This window comes from Agelaius tricolor, unplaced genomic scaffold (assembly GCF_023055355.1).
Source record: "Agelaius tricolor isolate 1412-34295 unplaced genomic scaffold, bAgeTri1.0.p SCAF_6, whole genome shotgun sequence".
Classification (NCBI taxonomy): domain Eukaryota; kingdom Metazoa; phylum Chordata; class Aves; order Passeriformes; family Icteridae; genus Agelaius; species Agelaius tricolor.
In genome coordinates, this window is record NW_027269266.1 from 21,636,054 (window position 1) to 21,656,824 (window position 20,771).

At 35.7% G+C, this 20,771-nt stretch overlaps 1 protein-coding gene across 2 annotated transcripts in view; it reads left to right on the forward strand.

Moving 5' to 3' along the window:
* VPS50 (VPS50 subunit of EARP/GARPII complex) overlaps positions 1-20,771 on the forward strand; it is an 80,610-nt gene that overhangs the window by 40,442 nt on the left and 19,397 nt on the right. Inside the window, exons 17-22 of one of the 2 annotated variants that reach the window (XM_071429006.1) lie at positions 1,845-1,935; positions 3,473-3,649; positions 8,040-8,158; positions 9,623-9,729; positions 17,055-17,176; positions 20,388-20,468. In XM_071429006.1, coding sequence (XP_071285107.1) covers positions 1,845-1,935; positions 3,473-3,649; positions 8,040-8,158; positions 9,623-9,729; positions 17,055-17,176; positions 20,388-20,468 — 697 coding nt within the window. Of the gene's footprint in view, positions 1-1,844; positions 1,936-3,472; positions 3,650-8,039; positions 8,159-9,622; positions 9,730-17,054; positions 17,177-18,134; positions 18,234-20,387; positions 20,469-20,771 lie in introns of those variants that run through there. The other variant, XM_071429007.1, reaches the window with a different exon arrangement.

Sequence of the window (20,771 nt, forward strand, 5' to 3'; positions counted from 1 at the left end):
TGAAACCTTTTAATACTTTTTACGTGTTTTATGATGCAAGGGTATTGTGAAGATTAATTGGCTGATGTTTTCATTCTCAGAATGAAAACCATAAAAAACCTGTCTCACAGCTATATCCCCTAGGTTGTTTTATATAAAGCTTTAAGCATCTTACCTTTTCAGATCAAGCTAATGTGGCTTTCACTTCTCTTGGGTATTTAATTGGAGGGGGAAAAAAAAAGTAGGAGTGCTTTTAAGGATTCATTAGTACATGAAAGCTACACAGAGCTGTAATGCTTAGAGTCCAGGAGTAATCAGTTCTTTGTGTAGTTTGACATACGTGGCCTCCTGGGCAGTGTGGTGTTATGGAGAACTGCCAACATAGAGAAAATATTGAAAGTAATTGGCTGTGTGATTCAAAAAACATAGAAGAGAACATAGTACTAGAGCATACAGGAAGCCTTTTTTTTGAGTGCAAGCTGATTGTTCTGATAAATCAGAATGGGCTTTTGGCAAAGAGCATCAGTAAGATGATTTTTGAAATGCAATTTACTTTTACCACTTGTAAAAAGGTGTGTCTGATCACTTCAGCTTTTCAGAGAATGAATGCATCAGGTCTTCATGTGTTCCCCTTTCTAAAAGTATATGCTGGTAAAAATCAAGAACATTTGTTTAAGTAATCTGTCTGAGCCTTGGTTTCAGATTCTAAATGCTACAAAGCCTGTTGTGTGGCTTTTGAATGTTTGCTTTTCTATGACTCTCACCTCAGTCTCCCTCACAAAGACTTTTAATCTCTAATGCTGGTTTTCACAGCATCTCTGTCTGTTGTTTCTGTTGATTTTACTGTGAGAAGATCTGCAAGCTATGGGTGCTCAATGCCCTGAAAATAGCACTTAAAGTCTATTTGTGTTTAACTTGGGAATTTAAATAAACACAGCAAACTGTAGTCACAATTCAACATATTGCTTATCTCATTGTGGCAAGCAAATCTTAATTTTAGTGGTGGTTGTAGTTCATTATTGAAGTTGTGGTATTCCTAGAATATTTTATTGCCTAATTAGAAACCCTGTGCATAATCTACCAACTGTTACTTGTTAAACAAAACAATATGCCCTATATTAAGAGGAAAAGATAGAGCAGTGTGATTCCAAAAAACATTCATTGCTGTCTTTTCCTATATGTTTCATTTATGTGGCAAATTTTTTTTCTTTATCAAAGATGTTTCTGCTTATGACAGAGTGGAAGTTTTTCTAGTGATGAAAAACAACAGAAGGAATGCAGAGACGTAATGGCTTGATTACTTTTCCTTATTACTGTATTACTGATACCAAAGTAAAATTAAGCTATGAAGAAAATTAGAGACTAATAGCCATTTAAGTTTTTTCTTTGAAAGGTTGGTATGTCTGTAGGATATTATTTCTTTCCAATTCCCTTTGCTCTCTGTGGCTTCAGTGTGTTTGAAAGAAATACCTGTCTTATGTGGCTCTCAGAAGCTGTTGTGCTGCTAGTGGAGTGTTTGTGTATATTATATTGCTTTCTATGGTTTACAGAGGAAAAAGATCCAGTATTTCTGCATAATTGTAGGTGTCCCTCTATAATTTATTATGGTTTTGACTAAAATAATTAGTTTATAAATTTTGGAGACAGTCTCAAAGAATATCTTTCTGCAGAGGTGTCATAAAAAATACACTGCTTTGGTAGTCACAGCTTTTAAATGGTTTGTCGGTTGGAAGAATTGCTTAAATACTTGTTTTAAAGTGTAACTTTTTGTACAGTTTTAGAATTACTTCACTGCAGAAGGGAAGTAATCGCCAATTTTGTGATTTACTCTTTCTGCCAATTAAAAGTATTCATTTGTGTTTCAGAACCCGTCTTGAGGAACTTAGAATGTTTTTGGAGAATGAGACCTGGGAACTTTGTCCTGTTAAGTCAAGCTTTAGTATATTGCAGCTTCATGTATGTTCTATGCATAAAATATACAAATGTATTAATATTTAATAACTAAGAGTCACGGTGTTCTAAGAAGTAGTAAGATCCATGAACTACTGTACAAATGTTTTTAATTGCTTCTAAAAGCTCCTTAGTTTTACTTCATGATATTAGAAACTTAGGAGTCAAATGGTTTTGAAACAGTAGTGTTTCTGTTTCAGGCAGGCAGAGGTTTTTATGGAAGATGCTAGAATTTTAAGCATAATGTTAGCCTCAATGTAATGTTAGTTTCAATGTACTGTTAATATGTCTGTTTTTAATTTCTGAATTATGTATCTGACAGTAAGATGCTAAAACATGAGTGCCTGAAGGTAGTTGCATGAGCACTCACTAGCTTGTACCAACTTGGCATCTGTTTCTGGAAACATAGGTCATACAGCCTCATTTGGACAGGAAAAAAAGTATTCTTCTGTGGTGAAGTCCAACTGAAAGCAAGTAATCACTGTACTTACCTTCTAATCATCTGAAGTGATTTTTTTTATTTTTAGCATGTGGTGGATGAAATTAACTTGTTTTGCCAAATAAGACATGGTGCCTGTGATTAAAGCTATAACTGAAGTTCAGAAATATTTTAGCACAGCAATGTTAAGCAAGATCATTTTGCAACCTCTGTGGAGTTAACTGTAGAAGTAAGCAATAGGCTACGGGGTCACTAAAAGTATGGAGGGAAAGGGAGGGAGGACCCTCAGCAACATCCAGGAGCAAAAGAAATAATATTTTTAATAGAGAAATGGGATTATAAATCTGTACATACTGCTTAAGAGACTGGAGCAGCAGAAACTGGCAGGAAGTTACTGATTTGGTTAAGCAAACAGAAATCTTACATTGTAGTCCTTTTAGCTGCATGTGTTTTAATCTTTGAACCTTTAGTTAAATGAAAATGTACATTTTACCATTATGAATATCAGTAGCTAGAGTTTAATAGATAAAAATGGTATGTCATCTGAGATAAGTTGTGTTTTGTTAGGGAAAAAAAGTAAAAAAAATCATGCCTTTTGGATTCTGCTTGGTCCATATACTTGCAAAAGTTTGTATACTCATCTAGTGATCAGAAATGCAGTGGGTTTGAGAAGTAAAAAATCTTGACAACTTTTTAAAAATCAAATATCAACAAGAAAATTTCGGCTTTAGTAAATTACTAGGTAAATTGTGTAAAGAAAACTGCATTTCTGGATAGAATTTAAGTATTTTTTTATCTCCTTATATCTGTGAAATAAAAACCACAATTAGTTTTCACCTAGTTTTAGACAGTAAATGCTTTCAGAATGCAGATGTAGTATTGCATGTTGTAGCAGAAAACTTCTAAAAGTACAAAGACAAGCAGCATAAGGTTGTCACTTTCAAGGTTAACTTGAGCCAGCGTGAAAAGAATGCTTAAATAAGCAGCAAATTTGGCTAAAAGTTAATTGTCCACAAGTTTGTTGTTATCCTTTGTTTTTATGGAACTGGAGTCACAATAATATTGAAAATGCCTGATGAAAACGTGATTTATTTCTGTTGGTAGGAATTTAAGTTCATGGAGCAGTCGCGTTCCCCGTCGGTGTCGCCGAGCAAGCAGCCAGCCTCTGCAGCTTCATCAACGGTGACGCTGTTCGAGCAGTACTGCGCCGGGGGAAACCCCTTCGAAATTCAGGCTGACAGCAAGGATGATGAGACAGAAGATGTGTTAGCTTCCAATGGGGTATGGAATCTTTCAGGAAAAAACAAAAAAAAAAAAAAAAAAAGGCAAATAGTGCTTTCAGTAAATGATGATTTATTTTGTGAGGCAATGATGGTAAAGTGCCTTAGTACAAGAATCTGTTGCCTGCAGTACTGTGCTGCTTTGCTTTTAAAAATGCCAGAAAGCCAGGCATCCTGTTTAAAGTTCACTTTGCTTTGCACTGAATCAGTACTTTTTTTCCACTGAAGTCAAGCATTCCTGAAGGTAAGCAAGGCATGTTCTGCCTAAATTAGTATTTTTCCAGGGGTTTAAGTTAGCTTTCTTTGTGGAGGTAATTTTATCATTTTAGGACTTGCTTTCCGGCTTCATAGGAAGGAATCGTTGTGAGTTCCTCCTTTTGTTGTATTTGTTTGCTCAAATGTGATTTGCCATGGATTTTCTGATGTTTGTTACATCATTTTTAGTTGTAATTGAAATGTTCAGGACACTCTCTCTATTGTGAGTTCTTCTATAAAACTGAACAATAACTGTGTGGGTTTTTTTTAGAAGTCTGTCAAAATGTATCAGTGATCAAATGTGTTTCAATGTAAAACTTTGTACCATTTTCTAAATGCTACATTATAATGTTTTTGCTTAAGCTTTTGTTATTGTTTATTCCTTTGAAGAGTAATGTTTTCTTGGGCTTAACTTGTGCTACTGAGGCTGGATAACATCTTAAAAACAAAAAAGAATAATTGCTGCTTAATGATTTCAAACTCCTCTGATACCTTCTGGGTTGCTGCTAGTGAATGAGAGCCTGCATTGTTCCCATATTTTTTGTTTAGGGACTTGTAAGCAGCATACTTACACTTGTAGAAAGTGTTTGTAGAATTGTCTTAATTTCTTGGCTATGGATAGGCTGAGGTGTTTTTATTTCTCTCTGCACATTCGTATGAGACGTGAAAACTCTGAATACAAGTTAGGTCAGACCTTCTTCAGTCTTTCTATTTCTAACATTTTAACCTTCAGAATCTGTTTCTCCTTGCACAAAGAAAAATTAAGACATTGTCTTACTCTGTGCTAAGCTTTTGCAAGCATTAAATCATTTGATGAAAAACTAGGTAGCAGATGCTGATGAACATATTGTAGACACTGTTTTGTTTGGCTTTTGCCAGTGTGAAGTGTCACACTGCTGCCTTCTGTCAGTAAGACAGAATCACTGAATTGTTATTGTTCGAAGGGACCTCTGTCACAGAGACTGCAGGCTCATGAGAGAAGTAGTGGTCTGCAGGTCTTACTGGCACTCTGAAACCCGCATGAGCTACAAAACACAAGTGTAAAACAGACAGAAATTTGTCTCTCTGAATGGAGGCACAGAGCAAGTTAATTAACTTGTGTACAGGATATCTCCCAGGGCTGGTACTGGAATGAAGGTATTTTATGACTGAGGTGACTGTACTTTACAGATGACTGTCCTACTTTCCCTTTTGACATTTTTAGTCTCCTCTCTGCATTTCTGTCCCAGAGGCAGGGTAAGTGAGGTACTTGTTAATAGGTCCTTTGGGATGGATTAGAGTGAAACAACACTGAATGATTGGTGTTTATACATACATATGTATGTATGTACGTATGCCAGGTTTATTTTAGAACAATTTGGTTTCAGTGGAAATGAGGTATGTAGCCATTTTATCTAGCATGTTGTTATCTACAGTAATAGAACAATATAAAAGTATCAAGATATAACTTAATGAAATATACAAAGAAAAAAGAAGGAAAAGGTAAGAGTAGATAGTGGAAAGATAATACAACTCCTGGATCTAACTGGGACTTGGTTTTTACAATTTCAGTGTCCGCTGGTCAAACTGATGGCCACAATCTTGATCTGTTGGGGCTGAGGGAAACCACCAAACATGAAAATTCACTGGGTTGATGGACATTCATGTTCAGGGGAGAGCAGCCAGGCACCTCCACTGGAGGGGTGTTTTTGGCTGCTGCAACACGGTGGATTGTGTGCAGTCCTCTGGTGGAAGGCTGCAGAAATGAGTCTGGGGGCATTTTGGGGGTCTTTGGTGGTTTGTGGCCCCTTCTAAATAACTTGATTGCTGTTTGACCTGGCTTAGTTGAGCCAATTATGCTTTATCAGAAGGGGTGAATACCTTAAGGCTTATGTGATACCTCCTCATGGGAAGGACATTGTCATGATAAAAAGCATTATCCTGTCTCGCAGGATCTGTTTATTACTGACCTTTTTCCATATCTGGGTCAAAAAATGGCTTGTTGCTAAACAAAGGCTGGTTTTTCATGGTCATCCTTTGGTGGTGGGTGTGCACCTCCTCTGTCTTATGGAGATCAGAGGTTTTGCCAGCACACAGTTGGCTGTGTAAACCTGGCCTCAGCAGAGCACCTGTTGCTCTTGCAAATTGCCAATTGCTTGAGCCATTAACCTTTAATGTTTCACAGCTGTCTGTTCCAAAGTGCTGACACAGAAAGAACTGTTTAAGATGTAGAAGGTACACCTATTTTGTTACTCTTTACATAGAAAGATAAAAAACCTGCTTAAATAACGCAGGTTAAAATTTTTACTAAGGTTTTGTGTTTCAGTGACTGACCAATTAAGGTGGAGGCACATTTTAGCACTGAAAATTGGAATTATTTCAGATGGAGGTTGCAAAATTTTGTTTCCAGAGAATATAGGCATGTTGCCAAATGTAGAAAGAAGTAGCACAATAAGGATGTAAACATTTAATTTACTTGTCAGTTTATCTGTAGGGTGGGAAGAATTCTCAGGATTTCTTTTGAGAATTTTAATGTCTTTTTAAGTGCTTAGATGTTGCAGAATGGGGCCCCTGGACCCAATTAGCTCAGCTCTGTATCTTGAGTTTTGGTGAGATGTTTTATGTCCCTTTTCTGTAGCTTCTTAAAATATGTCTGTTGTGCCACAGTTCACTTCCAGTATTGTAACACTCTTCAACTTTGATGAATCTTACAGCTTCTTGTGGGTTGGTTTGAGTGGATTGCCTTAACACTTTACCTCATTATTGCTACAAGATACCTGAATTATTTTAGCACTTCAAAACTTTACTGCAGACTGTGTATATTCAAAATAGATTTATAAGGTCTCTTCAGATTGAGGTCACTATTTAATAGTTGTTATTTAATGCATACTTTAAAATACAAATGCATTTATCTCATAAATAGCTGTTCCAGATCATTAATTGCATTAGATTGAGAGGACTTAATAAAAGTGGTTTTCCTGTTAAAAAAAAAAGTAATCTCTAAATCCCTCCTATTCTATGATATTAAGACAGTTCATTAATGTAAACTGATAGATTCTTACATCAATGTGAACTGTAGTTAAAAATTTGTGGTCAATTTATCATTTTACTGTCACTGGATTTTAATTGAATCATCACGTCATTTATTATATGCTAATGCATAATAAGTGGTGGTAATTCTTTGTGCTAATGTCCCAGTCAAGTTAGATAAACTGTGGTTCTTTTTGTCCTTAGTCAAGGCTGTCCTCAGCTCAGTTTTGAAATAAACTAGCTGCTTTCTTTACAGCTTTCCTTTGTTTAAAATGTTCATGATGCAGATATTTTGCCTGGGAATTCTATTGGTCTGAACATTTCTTTTGAGTGTCTCATACTACATTCTCTTTTTTCCACCTGAGCTGGTTTTGTGTTGAATTTGTTTGTACTGTGGGATTCTTGCTTTTGTACATAGTGCTTTCACAGTGCTAGCCTTGAAAACTCTAAGCAACTTGGGGCCAAGGCATGTGTGACTGAAAAAAATACAGGTCCTAGTGTGTTTTGCCTGCTATTTCTTAAGGATCCCGGAACCAGAGTGCGTTGCCTGTGTCACTCTGTGGATAAAGTGACTTCAAAGCAGTGTATGTGTTAAGGAAAAGTGCAGGTGCATTCTGCATAACTGCAAGTTATTTTTTTGGTATTGGGTTGTTTTCTTAATTAAATGTATACAGTATAAAGAAGTATTTTTTGTGAAGCAATAGTTTAGTTCTTCTTGCAATAATAATTAACTATTATGCAGTGCCAGGGTTTTTTCCTGCTTTTTTTACTGCCACTGTGTGGATGAATTTTGAGGATTTATTACTGTTTTTTTTCAGATTATAACAAAATAATAAAAGCTCAAATATGTGGGCACTTTATACATCAGCTAGAAAGCAACACAAATTATTGGTAGCTGAAATGCAGGTATTTACCTAATCAACATAATATAATTTGCCTCTTGCATTTTTAAAGAACATTGCCAGCAGTCTTTCAACCAGCAAAGTTATTTGTATCCCAGTCAAGGTAAAAGCCAAAAAGCGACCAAAGTGCAACATTAAATGAGTGATAATATTATAAGAAAAATAATGGTAGTAATATTGGTAGTCAATTTATTTTTTACTTTTTTTTTTTTTTTTTGTTACCAGTATGAATCAGATGAACAAGAAAAAAGTGCGTATCAAGAGTATGACAGTGACAGTGATGTACCTGAAGAGTTGAAAAGAGATTATGTGGATGAGCAGACAGGAGATGCCCCAATAAAAAGGTAAGTTGGCTGTGTGGGTCCTTGGTCTAATTCACATGCTTTTCATCTCAGTGTTCTAATTAGTTCAGTTTCTGTAATCTACAACAGTGGAATAATAATCAAATAAACATTATGCTGCCTGCACAGTTAGAAGGCTCAGCACTTAGATCTCTAGAGTGGGGAGGAACATTAAATCACTCATCATTATTGCAGAGAAAACCTGAAGAAAGGAACGTTTTGAAAGCAGATGAAGGATCTCTGAAGCAGGTAGTGGAAAACTGGTTAATAAGGACTAGATGTTAACTGAAGGTCCTTCTATAGCAGCTTTTGTGCATATATGTAATTTCTGTTGTGTCAAAAATGGTTGTTTGCAGACAAATGCTTTGAGTTTTGGGCTTCTGCACAACAATAAACTTCTACAGGTTAAGAAAAAAAAATAAGACTATTCCATAGCTTGAAGGCAGTACTTTTCAATTTTAAGTTATCTTTTTCTTTCATACACCATAGATATATATAAATGAATATGCGTAGTCTATTTTGATGTATATAAAAAGTATTTTATTTATATATATTCATATTAAAAAAGCCAACTTAGTATCCTCTAAAAGGATCTGAAAACAAGTTTCTGTCTAGGACACTGTACAACTTAGATGTACATTGGGACTCTGTGAAGCAGGCTAACAGTTTTTTATGTAGGGTTTGCAGGACAACTAGAATGCCATCACTTGGATCAAAGCAGAGTGGCAGAGTAGTTACAAGTTAACTCTTTAGGATAAAATATTGTTAGTATGATTCTTTCTCTAAGGTATACCATGTAAACTGCTTCCTTGCAAGGAAGTGATGGAGATATAGTTAAAAATCATTTAATTGGAACAAGCAAGAGTTGCTGTCCATAGGTTTGTGCTGTGAAATTGAAATTTTTGGAAGAATATAATTTTGAGGTATGGCAACTGGCAGAGGTTTTCTCTTAAAGAAAATTAAAATGTGTCTTGTTGGATAAATATCGAGTCCAACTTCCTGCCTGTTTCAGGACTAAAATTTATGAAAAAGTTAATCACTTTTTAGTCTCACCTTCCACAAAATGGCTTCTGTTTCTAGGTAGCAACTTTCAGCTGTAGCTGACAAATCTGCCTCTGTTTTGTTGTGACTTGTGCTGTTTTTATTCTCTCTGTGAATTATGAATTTCATTCAGAGTGAGAGACTAAAATGACTGTTTGGGCAAGACAGAGGCCTGCAGCACTCCAGCATTAGAATAAAAGTCAAAAATTCCTTCTGTAGCACAATTCTGTGTAAATTAGATCAGGCTTCTTTCTTAAATGTTAGAATCCTAACCCTGCTGTGCTTTGGCATAAATAAAATTCTGCACTGGAAGACATACTGTCATGTGAAAGAAGGGGGGAGGAATAATACATTTTCCACTAAATTTCATTTGTATGTCTTTGAATGTTTTCATATTTACTGTATTTTGTTTTGTATTTTTTAAAGTGTTTCTCGAGAAACTCTGAGGAGCAGAAAGAAATCAGATTATAACCTCAATAAAGTGAATGCACCTATTCTAACCAACACTACACTGAATGTAATAAGGCTTGTTGGTATGTAGAATAATTGTTGTTTTTTATGAATTCTTTTTTATTTTTGTACAAACTTATGGATTATAGCAAATATGTTAAATGATATTTAAGGCCCTGAAAAATATACTTAGTTGGACTCTATTTCTGCTCTTTGAAAATGTTAATAAAATAGAAATAAAGCACCGAACAAATTCCTTAATTAAATAGACAAATTTGCTTATATCTTGTGCATTATTTTTACCTGGAAAATTAATCTGCATGCATATGTTGGTTTTAACCTATAGTGCTAGTTTATTTGTCTGAAATATTGAATGTGTTACAAGAGTAGATATAGGAAGCAAGATTTATTTTAAAGTAAAATAGTTGCAAAAGTAAGAACTTTGACTAGGGTTTTTTTTCCATTTCATTATTCAAATTCTCACACTCAGAATAACTGTTTTTACTACATAGTAATCAACTAGAAGAAAAGAGCTCACCATATATCCTAGTAATCCCTAGGAAGTTTAGGGAATCTTTATCCCTGCTGGGTCATCAAGATGTGACTGGACAGGCTGCTGAGCAGCCTTGTGTCTTTAGGCCTGCTCTGAGCAGGAGGTTGCACTGGGCCACTTCTTGAGGGCTTTTCTTGCCAGCTTTTTCTATGAAAACACTTGCCTCCAATTCTAGATGTGATGGGATTGATTTTTTGTGATCATGCCTTCTGTGTGATGATCTAGATAATTGTACAATAGCTATTTTCTGCTACTGACTTGTGTTTATTTATAGAGAAGGGAAAGTAACTACCTAAATATATCTGAGTAGGCAGGAAAGAGAGGAATTCTGTATGTGTTGCATTAATGAGGTTTGCCTTTAAAGGCATTTGAAAATGATTGTTGCATTCAGAGTAAGCCCTTTTAAAAAAGGTTACTCCAAAAAGGTTAAAAAAGGTTACTCCAACACCTTTTGCTCCCTTTGAGGGCAGCATGAAAGTCAGGAATTAATTTTCTATATCTTCTTTGCAGGTTTGCTAAAAACCTTTTTTTTCCTTGAGAATTTACCATATAGACCTGAAATGAGAGTTTATTCTGTTGAGACTTTTCTGTGATTGATCTGTGACTTCGGTTGGAGAGATTTGTTTGCTCTTTCTGCTATAAGGTTTTGCTCCGAGAAAATTGAGAATTGAGTATAGAAACCACTCATGGCACTTTCATGCAAACTTCAGCCTCTGTCCCTGCCATAAAACACTGTACCAGTAGGTGAAGCAGTAGTTCTGGTTTTCCGATTTTACATAAAGAAAACTATTTGTAGATTATATTGATAACCCCAAAACTAAACATTATTTTAAACACTGATATATATGCTTTTTTCTCCTTCTGGAATTATTATTAATTTTCAAATTTTCTGCTGTTTGAGGTGTTTTATATTGTTTTGGTAATGTGATAGTATTTGTGATATTTTGTATTATAGTGATGTTATTTAAAACGTGGACTTGGAAAGCACCTCCTGCAGGAGGAAGATGTCATTTAGTACTGCCTATAAATATGCTTGTTTGAGCTTCAGCTTAAAAATACTTCTATTCCCACCACTCATTCTAATAGGAATTCTATTTCAGAAGCCTTGTCAGCCTAAAGAATATAAAAAAATTATTCTCCTATTTTCTGCTGACTTGATCTTATGACAAAAGAAATTTTGAGGTTTAACAGATAATTTTGTTTTTCAATGCATACTGTTCTGCTGTTTTTACAGGAAGCAATCCTATTTCTTCTCAGTCTTTGATTTGCTAAACAATGTGCCAAGATTTCTAGTGTCCCCTGTATTTATCCACCAGAGACTTCAAATTTTCTGCTCTTGTTGTAATCTTACCAAAATCTTGCAATATGTTGGATGAGATCTTCCTGCATTGTCCAATTCTTGTATCATTGCATCATGGTCCTAAGTTCCTTCCATTTTGCACTTCTTTTGATTTCTTACAGCTTCCTTGTACTGGCAATGTGTAATGACCTTGTACAGCCAGCAGATCCTTCACTTTCCCAGTTTTTTCCAAGAGATAAGCTGCTAGTTTATAGTAGAAAGATGCATGTTTTTTAATTAATTGTCCCCAAACGCATGGATTTACAATTTGTGCTACTGAATTTCACCCAATTCTTATTATAACAGTCATCAAGTACTCCTGTACATTATGTCAGTCCTTTTCTATTTTGATGGTGCCTCTTTATTTTTTTCTATTATCACTCTTATTTTTGTGCCAGAGTAATTCATGAAAATGTTAACGAGATGGCCGATTGCTGGGAACTCCACCGGTAGCTTTTTTAGTTACTTCCCTTTCCAACACACTTTAGCTTCATTTATTTACTGTGCAATGTTGTTATATTAATACTTTTACCAAATCCCAGATGGATGAAATGTACTGTGTCCTTTGTGTGGAAAATCATGTACTTTAGTCTAGTACAGTTCACTTCTGTTAGATCTATGATTTATCTTAATTTTGCCTCCATATTTCTCTTTCTGTCATTTCCATAATTTCTTCAAAACAATCTGAAATTCTACATCCTTAAAGTTAAACAGTGGATCAGTAGTTATTTGGATTACTTTTTTCCCTCTTTTATGTTTTCCTTTGCTGTTTTTCAGTCATAGTGATGAAGATGCAGATTTAAGTTGCCCAATCAAGTAACAGAAATAATTGTCTTACTTTTTAGGAAAGTAGTAGTGCCCATTGCGTCATACTGAATGAGTATGACAGTGTTTGTTGTAACCATTTTGAAGTATTTCTATGTGCTGTATGCTTTGTATGGAGGGTAAATGAATAATTAAAAAAGTAGTTTAATATTTATAAACTATATAAATGAGTTGCTAATGTATGATTGAAGTGGGAGCAGCTACAATTTTTGTTTGAATTTCAAATTAACAGTTCATTTTCCAGATTTCTCTCACATTAATTAACTAAGGTAATTAGTTCTCTTTTTAGTATGAAGTAGCCATTAGACTAATTTATAAGGTTAATTTTTCCTATCAAGCCATTGCATGCTGACTTAAAATGTAAAGGAAGAATAAATCTGTGTTAAATTTGTATGGAATAATTCAACTAAGCACTATATATCAACAAGAATAATTAATGATTATGTCATTTTATATATTGATTCAGTGATCTCTTAATTAGTATCATTCTGACCTAAGAAGTAGTTTAGTGGGTATTTCTTATATTGATGAGTTTTAATGCTTTTTGGCCTTATTTTTGCTCGAGTTGAGAATGGGTTTTGAGGACAAATTCTTAGATTTTGCTTGCTTTAAACCCCATTATCTTGCAAGAAAATCATAATAGTGATGACCAACCTCACAGCAGAAGTTGTTAGCTGAAGTGAGTGATTGGTAACATAACATAGAACCTCTTGTGACTTCAAAAACCTTAAATCACACAGTCTTTCAACAGACTTTCAAAGTCTTTCACACAGTCTTTCAACAGACTTCTTCCTTCAAAGCAGTGTTTTTGCTCTTGTGTCTTCCTTCCACCATTCCTTTTTCCCAGTCACCTGGGACAGGGATTCCCAAGGTCTTGTCAATGAAATCTGATGCACAGAAGGCATTTGGTATATCAGCCTTTCCTGTGTCCCCTCACCAGGGTTCCTTCTCCATTTAGTAGCAGGCCTTTTGTTGTAGATGTATTTGAAGAAGTCCTTCTTGTTGTCCTTGACATTCTTGACTATATTTAATTCCAGGTGGGCCTTACCTTTTTTTTGTCTTTGTCTGCTCACTCCAGCAACATCTCTATATTAATTCCAAGTGGCCTGTCCCTGCTTCTACCTCCTGTATTTGTCCTGCTTTAGTGACTTTTGGCAGATGTTCCTTGTTCATCCATGCTGGTCTTTTGCCCCCTTTGCCCAATTTCTTGCTCATCGGGATGCACCATTCTTGAGCCTGGAGGAAATGGTGCTTGAATATTGACCATCTCTCTTGGACCCTTTTTTCCTGCAGAGCTCCCCATGGGATTCTTCCAGGAACATCCCCAAAGATGCTGAAGTTAGCTCTTGAGAAGCCCAGGGTTGCAATTTGGCTTGCTGCCTTGCTTCCTTCATGCAGGATACTGAACTCCACAATCTCATGGTCACTGTAGCCAACCAAGGCTGTCCCCAACCTTCACACCTCTAACAAGTCCTTCCTTGTTCATTTGTATAAGGTTGAGCAACACACCATTCCTCATTGGTATCTTCCACCATCTCTGTCAGGAAGTTGTTGTCAATGCTTTACTGTTTGTGCTTTGCTGTTTTGTTCTTCTAGCAGATGTTAGGATGACTGAAGTTCCCTATGAGAACCAGGGCCTGTGACCATGAAGCTGCTTCTACTTGTCTGTTAAAAGACTTCATCCACTTCCTTCTCCTCATCAGGTGGCCTGTAGCAAACACCCCTGACAGCGTCACACTTACTAGTCTGCCCTGTTATCCTAACACTTGAGCTCTGGACTGACTCATCATCCACCCCGAGACAGAGCTCCAGGTGTTGCCTCACATCCAGCACCACTCCAGCACTGTGCTTTCCAGGTCTCTTTCCTAAGCAGCATGTAGCCCTTCATGACAATATTCCAGTCACACAAGCTATCCCAACATACCTCCATAGCTGCAATGAGATCAAAGCTCTGTGACTGCATACACATCTCTAATTCCTCCTGTTTGTTCCTACTCTGTGCATTGGTGTACAGGCACTTCATAGAGGTATTTCAGTGTGTCAGTATCCCAGTGGGAGTGCAAGAGGATGTCCCATAGTCCTGTTTTATGTCTTTGGCTGCTTGTACCTACTGGAGGTATCCCACTTAAACCTTATTTTTCTGCATGCATGGTCACTGTAACTTTCCCCTTACTCCATCTTTCCTAATTTAAAGCTCACTTTACCAGGTTGGCCTGGTAAAGATTTATTGGCAAGAATTTGTGTGCGCTAATTTGTGAGGTGCATCCATTTTGTATAGATTAGTCTGATAAAGAATGCTCTGTACTTGCTATCCTTAAGGACAGAAGGAGTTCTGCAAACAATACTTCAAAAGAAACCTGGCAAATGTTAGCAGTTTAAGCTATCTAGAGCATCTAGAAATTCAAGCTACTTTCAGTTGCTGAAACTTAAGGTGCTTTTTTCAAGTATTTCTGGAAATTTCTATTTTGATATGGCTTTGGACTGTGTTTGTGCTGTTTGGAAGTATTCTCATATATCCCTTTTTAACCCAAAACAGTAACTTCAGCCCAAGTATAGGTAACAATGCGTATACATTAAAAACTGGTGTCCTGTGAGAGAGAGCAACGAGGAGGAAATGTTCTTGGAACACTTGTTGTGTCAAGATGCTGAGTGATGTAGTAATAGAGAAATGTTCTTGGCACTGGAAGATTTTTATAGGTACAGTACTACAGGGCAGTGTGTAGTGCATAGCCCTTTGGAAAAGCATAAGACACTGCCCAAGAGATTACCTTCAGTATTGATGCCAGCTGCACAGATACTTGGAAGTCTTAACTGTCCAGATTGTGACTCATCACTCATATTGGATTGCAGGCAAATAGAAAAATATGTTTATCACAGATTAAGTGGAAAAAGTCAGCCTGTCCAATACAGAATATTCAGATAGTATGGATGAGGGCGATGCTTGCTTTAATTAGAGTACCAGTACCATCCTTTCACAAGCATCCAAAAATTTCCACATTGGACTGTGCATTGGATATTCCCTTTTAGAAGACAAATAGAATTTTTTAAGTCCACTTTTCAGTTTGTTCATAGTACTATGGGTCAAAACATTAATAATTAGGTGGTATAGAGGTAACAAAAGGGCTAAAGTGACAAATATAAATTATTACAACCTCTGTCAAATCTCTAAAAATAACAGAACATATGCTTGCATGTCTCAGCAAACAGGGTGTAGTCATTCAATAAGGAGTCTAAATTAGATAGAAACCTGGAAGATAGCAATTTCAGGCTATTGCTTGTTTCTTACTCTAGTGCTCTACCATTTTATCAGGTATGTAGCTGTATCATGCTTGTTTCAAGTTAGTTATCTTTGCTGACCTACACAATTACTTGCTTGAAAAATTAAAATAACTCCCCTTTATTAAAAGCTAGCTTTTGTTTCTTTGCTCCCCAGTTTCTCTGATTCAACCAATATTTTCTCTATCTATTAGTAGATTACTTCTCTGGGCAGAGTATTAACTTGAAGATGAGTGTTGTTGACTACAGGAAAAAGAAATTGTTTTAGCACCTTCCTGTAATTTCTCTAACCTGTCACATCTAAACATGTCTGGAATATGACAATTTGTGAAATGACCGCTGTATCCTACGTGCCGGGGTGGACTGTATTTGTGTTTTGGTTAAAAAATTGCTGTCTGTCTCTTAGGGTAATAACCAAACAGTTTGTTGGTAACAAAATAACATTTGTTATATGTTATGTTTTTAGAACAGTAAAAGGACCAGCAGGATGTCATTTTTGAGGTATCTAGCAGGAAATGCGGGGTCTCTGCAATATCAGGGTTTTCATTAAATGTGCTTCTTTTTTGACCCAATGAAGAGCCATGTCCTATGCTGGAAACAAAAATCAGTGAAAGCTATAGGCCCTGTGAACTAGGCTTGTAAGGAGAAATCCCTTTTGGACTTCAAAACCTATGATCAGTTTGATTCAGATAACATATAGATGAAGATCATGAGGCTGAGGTTTTTTATTATTTAAAAAAAAAATTATTTTCTGAAGTCAAATATGTTACAACAGAGAATAGTAAGGAAGAGAAGGAATTATTCTTCTCCCTGGATGCTCCAGGGTACTCATAGTCTCTCTCCCTGGAAACATTTCAAATTTAAAACTACTTGAGAGTTTTACCACAGGATAGAAAGGAAGGAGAGCAGAAAATGCTGTATCACTGATGTGAAGCTCATAACTCCTACAGTTGTTGGGTAAAATCCAATCTTGGACATACCATTTTTATACTGTGTTTTTCTATTGCTTGAAAAATATCCATATGTGCATATATAAACACACTAAAGCATAAAATCTTCAGTGGCTCTATATAGCATTTGCCAGACACTGCTTTAGTAGATAATTATTTTTTACCTAAATGAAGCTGAAACTTGTAGAGGATCCAGACAGTTGTGTGTTGAATTTGGTACCAGAAGGCTGAGAATGGTTGAGTACATTTTAAAATGGATTAACATCTATATTTTGAGAAGTATTGGTGTCTTAAGCCATCATTTTAGCTTTGTTTTTAAACCTTTCCAATCTGTAAACTATTATTAATTTGTCGTTAATAAATGATGAAGGCTGCATAGTACGCTTGGTAAAGTTGGTTTGAGTTTTTCTGAACTTTGTAGCACTTGTGCTGAGGAAACTGATCTTCTGTATTTGATTTTTTAAGGGAAATACATGCAGATGATGAATATTCTGAAGCCTATTGCATTTGATGTGATCCACTTCATGTCCCAGCTCTTTGATTATTATCTGTATGCAGTCTATACATTTTTTGGCCGAAATGACATGGTAGGTAGAAGCATTTTTTATTTTCAAGTATCACTGTACACAGAGAATGAAAATACAGAGATCTCTTTGCCTAAAATGCTATCTAATATGTAATTCCCAGAAAAATTAGTGGCAATAAAATGGATTTGAATGTAGGAGTAAGAAAAAGCTGATAATATCAGCAATAGGGGAAGGAAGTACTGGGAACATTATTGTCAGTGAGACATTAATCATATTATGTTTTGAATAGATAGATTCTCTATTCTTTTTCCCAGCACTATTGAACAGGAGGAAAGACAATGTGAAATACCTAGAAGTAGTAGTAGAAAGGGGGTAGCAAAGGAGATTGCAGAAGGGTGGTTTCAGCCTAGACAATATAAGGTGATTGAATTTTTCTGTATGTATTTCTCTAGTTTACATGAGAATAGTGAATGTAGAAAAAGGGGGCCATGAAAACTTAAGTTTAAGAAATTTGAAAGACACTTTTTCATATCTAGTATTTTTCTGCCAAACTACTTGCATTAATGAAAACAATGTTTTTTTGAGGGATCTTGTAGTTGAAAAAAATGCTCGTCGGCAATGTCTTTACATAACATAGATCAGCTGTCAATAGAGTTGTCTTAATAGCTGCATGTGAAAACAACTTTCTCCTATCTTGGCCCCTAAATTACTCCACAAGTAACAGTGTCGAGGGATGCCAAATCCATCATCATTTGTTGGCAAATTGTAATGAATTTTCAGACTCAACATATGGTTCTAAAAGGTTTTGAACTGTTTGGCAGGACAAATGTATTTTCAAGTTGTGTTTACAAGATGGGTGGAGGGTGTTTTCCTTTTGTTTGTTTGTTTGGGGTTTGGTTTGGGGCTTCTTGGTTTGTTTTTTAAGATAATTGATTTCCATTGGCTTAGTTGCTCTGCTATTCACATTGTGTTGCATTTATTGTTATTTTTTTGCACCTCCTGTTTTGTGTTTCTAAAGCCCATACCAGCTTCCTCACTCTGTGCTTCTAACAGAGAACAGTACAGTGCTAGGCAGGTAAATGTTCTAGCAGATGGGTGGTAGAATTGTGATGTTTTTGTACTGTGCCTAGTATTTGTTTTGACAGATTGTTTTCCATGGGAAACACAATGCTTGCAAGGGTTTGTGATTGTAATAAACCCTCTTGTAATGCTGCTTAAATGTCCTCACTCCCCATAGTGTTTCTAAAACCTTTAGAAATTAGAGATGGGTGATGGTATGTGATTTAGACCACTCAGAGAGTTCCTGTTTTATTTTTATTCAGAAAATAATGTCAAATGGGATTCTTAGAGTATGCTGGTATAACTTGCTTAAATGTTTAAAATTATATGTGAATATTATGGTTATTTTGTATATGTGAGTTAGTACACACATAAGGAGAGTGATTGGTCATACAGAGTTCATTGCCAGCTTAGTGAAAACCAGGGATTTAAAACATATGTGTTGAGTTCTATGTCTGTTCATGATGCTGTCATTGCTTTTTCCAGACCTTGTTCAAATCATTATCCTATGTAATCAGTATTAGCTTTCTTCACTTCCAAAAATTAAACACTGTTGTAACCAGAATTGCTTTCAAAACTTTTTTATTTGTGGGCTGCAAATTAAGCTGGCCTTATCTCAAATTATGGAGCAAGAAAAAATTAAAAGGATTGCCTGTATTTAACATCGACTCACTAAAATTTAAGACATTCATGAACATGCCACAAAATAGTTTTCCTTAGCAGAAACAAATTGAGGTGATTTTTCTATTTTTCTTTTTTTTTGACAGGGCATTGCACTAATTTGTAAACTTACTTTTTAAAGTAACTATAGGAGAGTATAAGAGGTAATTACTATAAGAGGTTAATGACAAGAGGTAAAATTGGTGATGAACAGAATTATTCTGCAAATTGTTTAATGTTCTGCTTACTAGCCTTATTAGGTCATAAATTTATGGAATTTAAAAATCTATAGTTCGGCAAATAGAAATAGCAAGAACTTGTATGAATTGAGTCAGCTGTACTGATGAGTGAAATGTTCATGGTGAAGCCATGAGGTTCTGTTCTTGTGGATGTGTCTCCTAGATCAGGTTATAGATTTCATCAGAGTGTACTTTCAGTGGGAATTCAACTCAGATGTAAATTGTCATTTAAAATATAGGAGGATTGGGGCAGATGGACATTTTAAATTAGAAACTTTGGATGCAGTAAATGGTGACCTAAATTATACCTGTCTTTATTCACACAGGGGAGGAGGTCACGTAAACTCAAATACTTCCTTCCCTGAAGTCTAATAATGCAGCATACAACAGTGCCCTAAATAATGTTCAGCAAATTGCCTTTTGGTGTGAATCACATACCAGAACTGTATTCAAATCCTTCCAGGCTGTTGACTTCAGTTTGTGTTTGTTGCACATCCCGTTTCCACTTTCTTTGTTGTGTTAGTTTGTTGGGGGGTTTTATTAACAGTAGAAGATAAGAAGTTACAATAATTATGCATGTCAAATCAGACCCTCAGCTTGTATAATCCATTGCACTCAGGAGCAAATTAGTGTAGCTATATATATATGTGTGCATACATATAAAAATAAAATAAATACATATGTATAGCATAGGTGTATATATATTTAACTGTATATCCTAGCTGAGCATCAGCCCCATACACTCCGGAGCTGTGAGCATTAAGATGGCACATTTCTGAGGCAGATCTTTGTAGGCATTAAGTAATAATGACTGTTTATGAAGATCAGTGGTTATAATTTTTACTTATGCAAGATATATATTTGATGATTACAAGGGATTGTATAGCTAGAAAGAAGAATGAAAGCCATTTGACTTGGATGTGGTGTGAATGCAAGGCTCAGAGATGGTGTTGTGGGGAACCATTCCAGGCTCAATGAGAAATGTGGGGAGCCATTGCAGGCCCAAATAAGAAAATCTACAGCCCCGAAGTTAAATACAAAAAGATGTATTTAAGATACCAGATGTTTTATTGGTATGAATGATACTTTGTCATCTTCATTGAAGATACTTAGGTCATTCTACATACCAGTGCAGTGTTGAGTGCTGTGACCTCTGTTGATTTTCTTTTCATTTTGTGTGGTTGTGATTTTGTGCTAAAATTTTAATGTGAGCAAGTAGATAGTCTTTGCAAGCTCAAGTTTTGCTGTATAACTTTAAAGTTTAAACCAAAGAGATTTCCTTTCCCAACTTAAGTGGAATGTATTTCTTCCAGTTTGAATCAACAGGACTGGGCCTCAGCAGCAGCAGATTACGCACCACACTGAACAGAATCCAGGAGAGTCTGATTGATCTGGTAAGTACCTGGATGTTGTTAAGGCTCAGTGGAATAGGGATGTGTGTATGATGTTCAGGAATTATATTTCATCATGGCTTTTTGATTTTTTTCCTCTTTTCACATTCAGTGTGAATGTATCTAATAAGCCTTTGTTCAATAACGAAGGCTTGGTTTCGTGATGTAGAGGTCATTATTGTATTAAATCACTTGTTTCCAATGTACAGCAAAACTAATTAAATAGATTTTGCTAGATGTAACAGTGAAATATGATATTTAAATCTTCTATTATGATTCATGTAATAAGTAGAGACAATTCAGTAT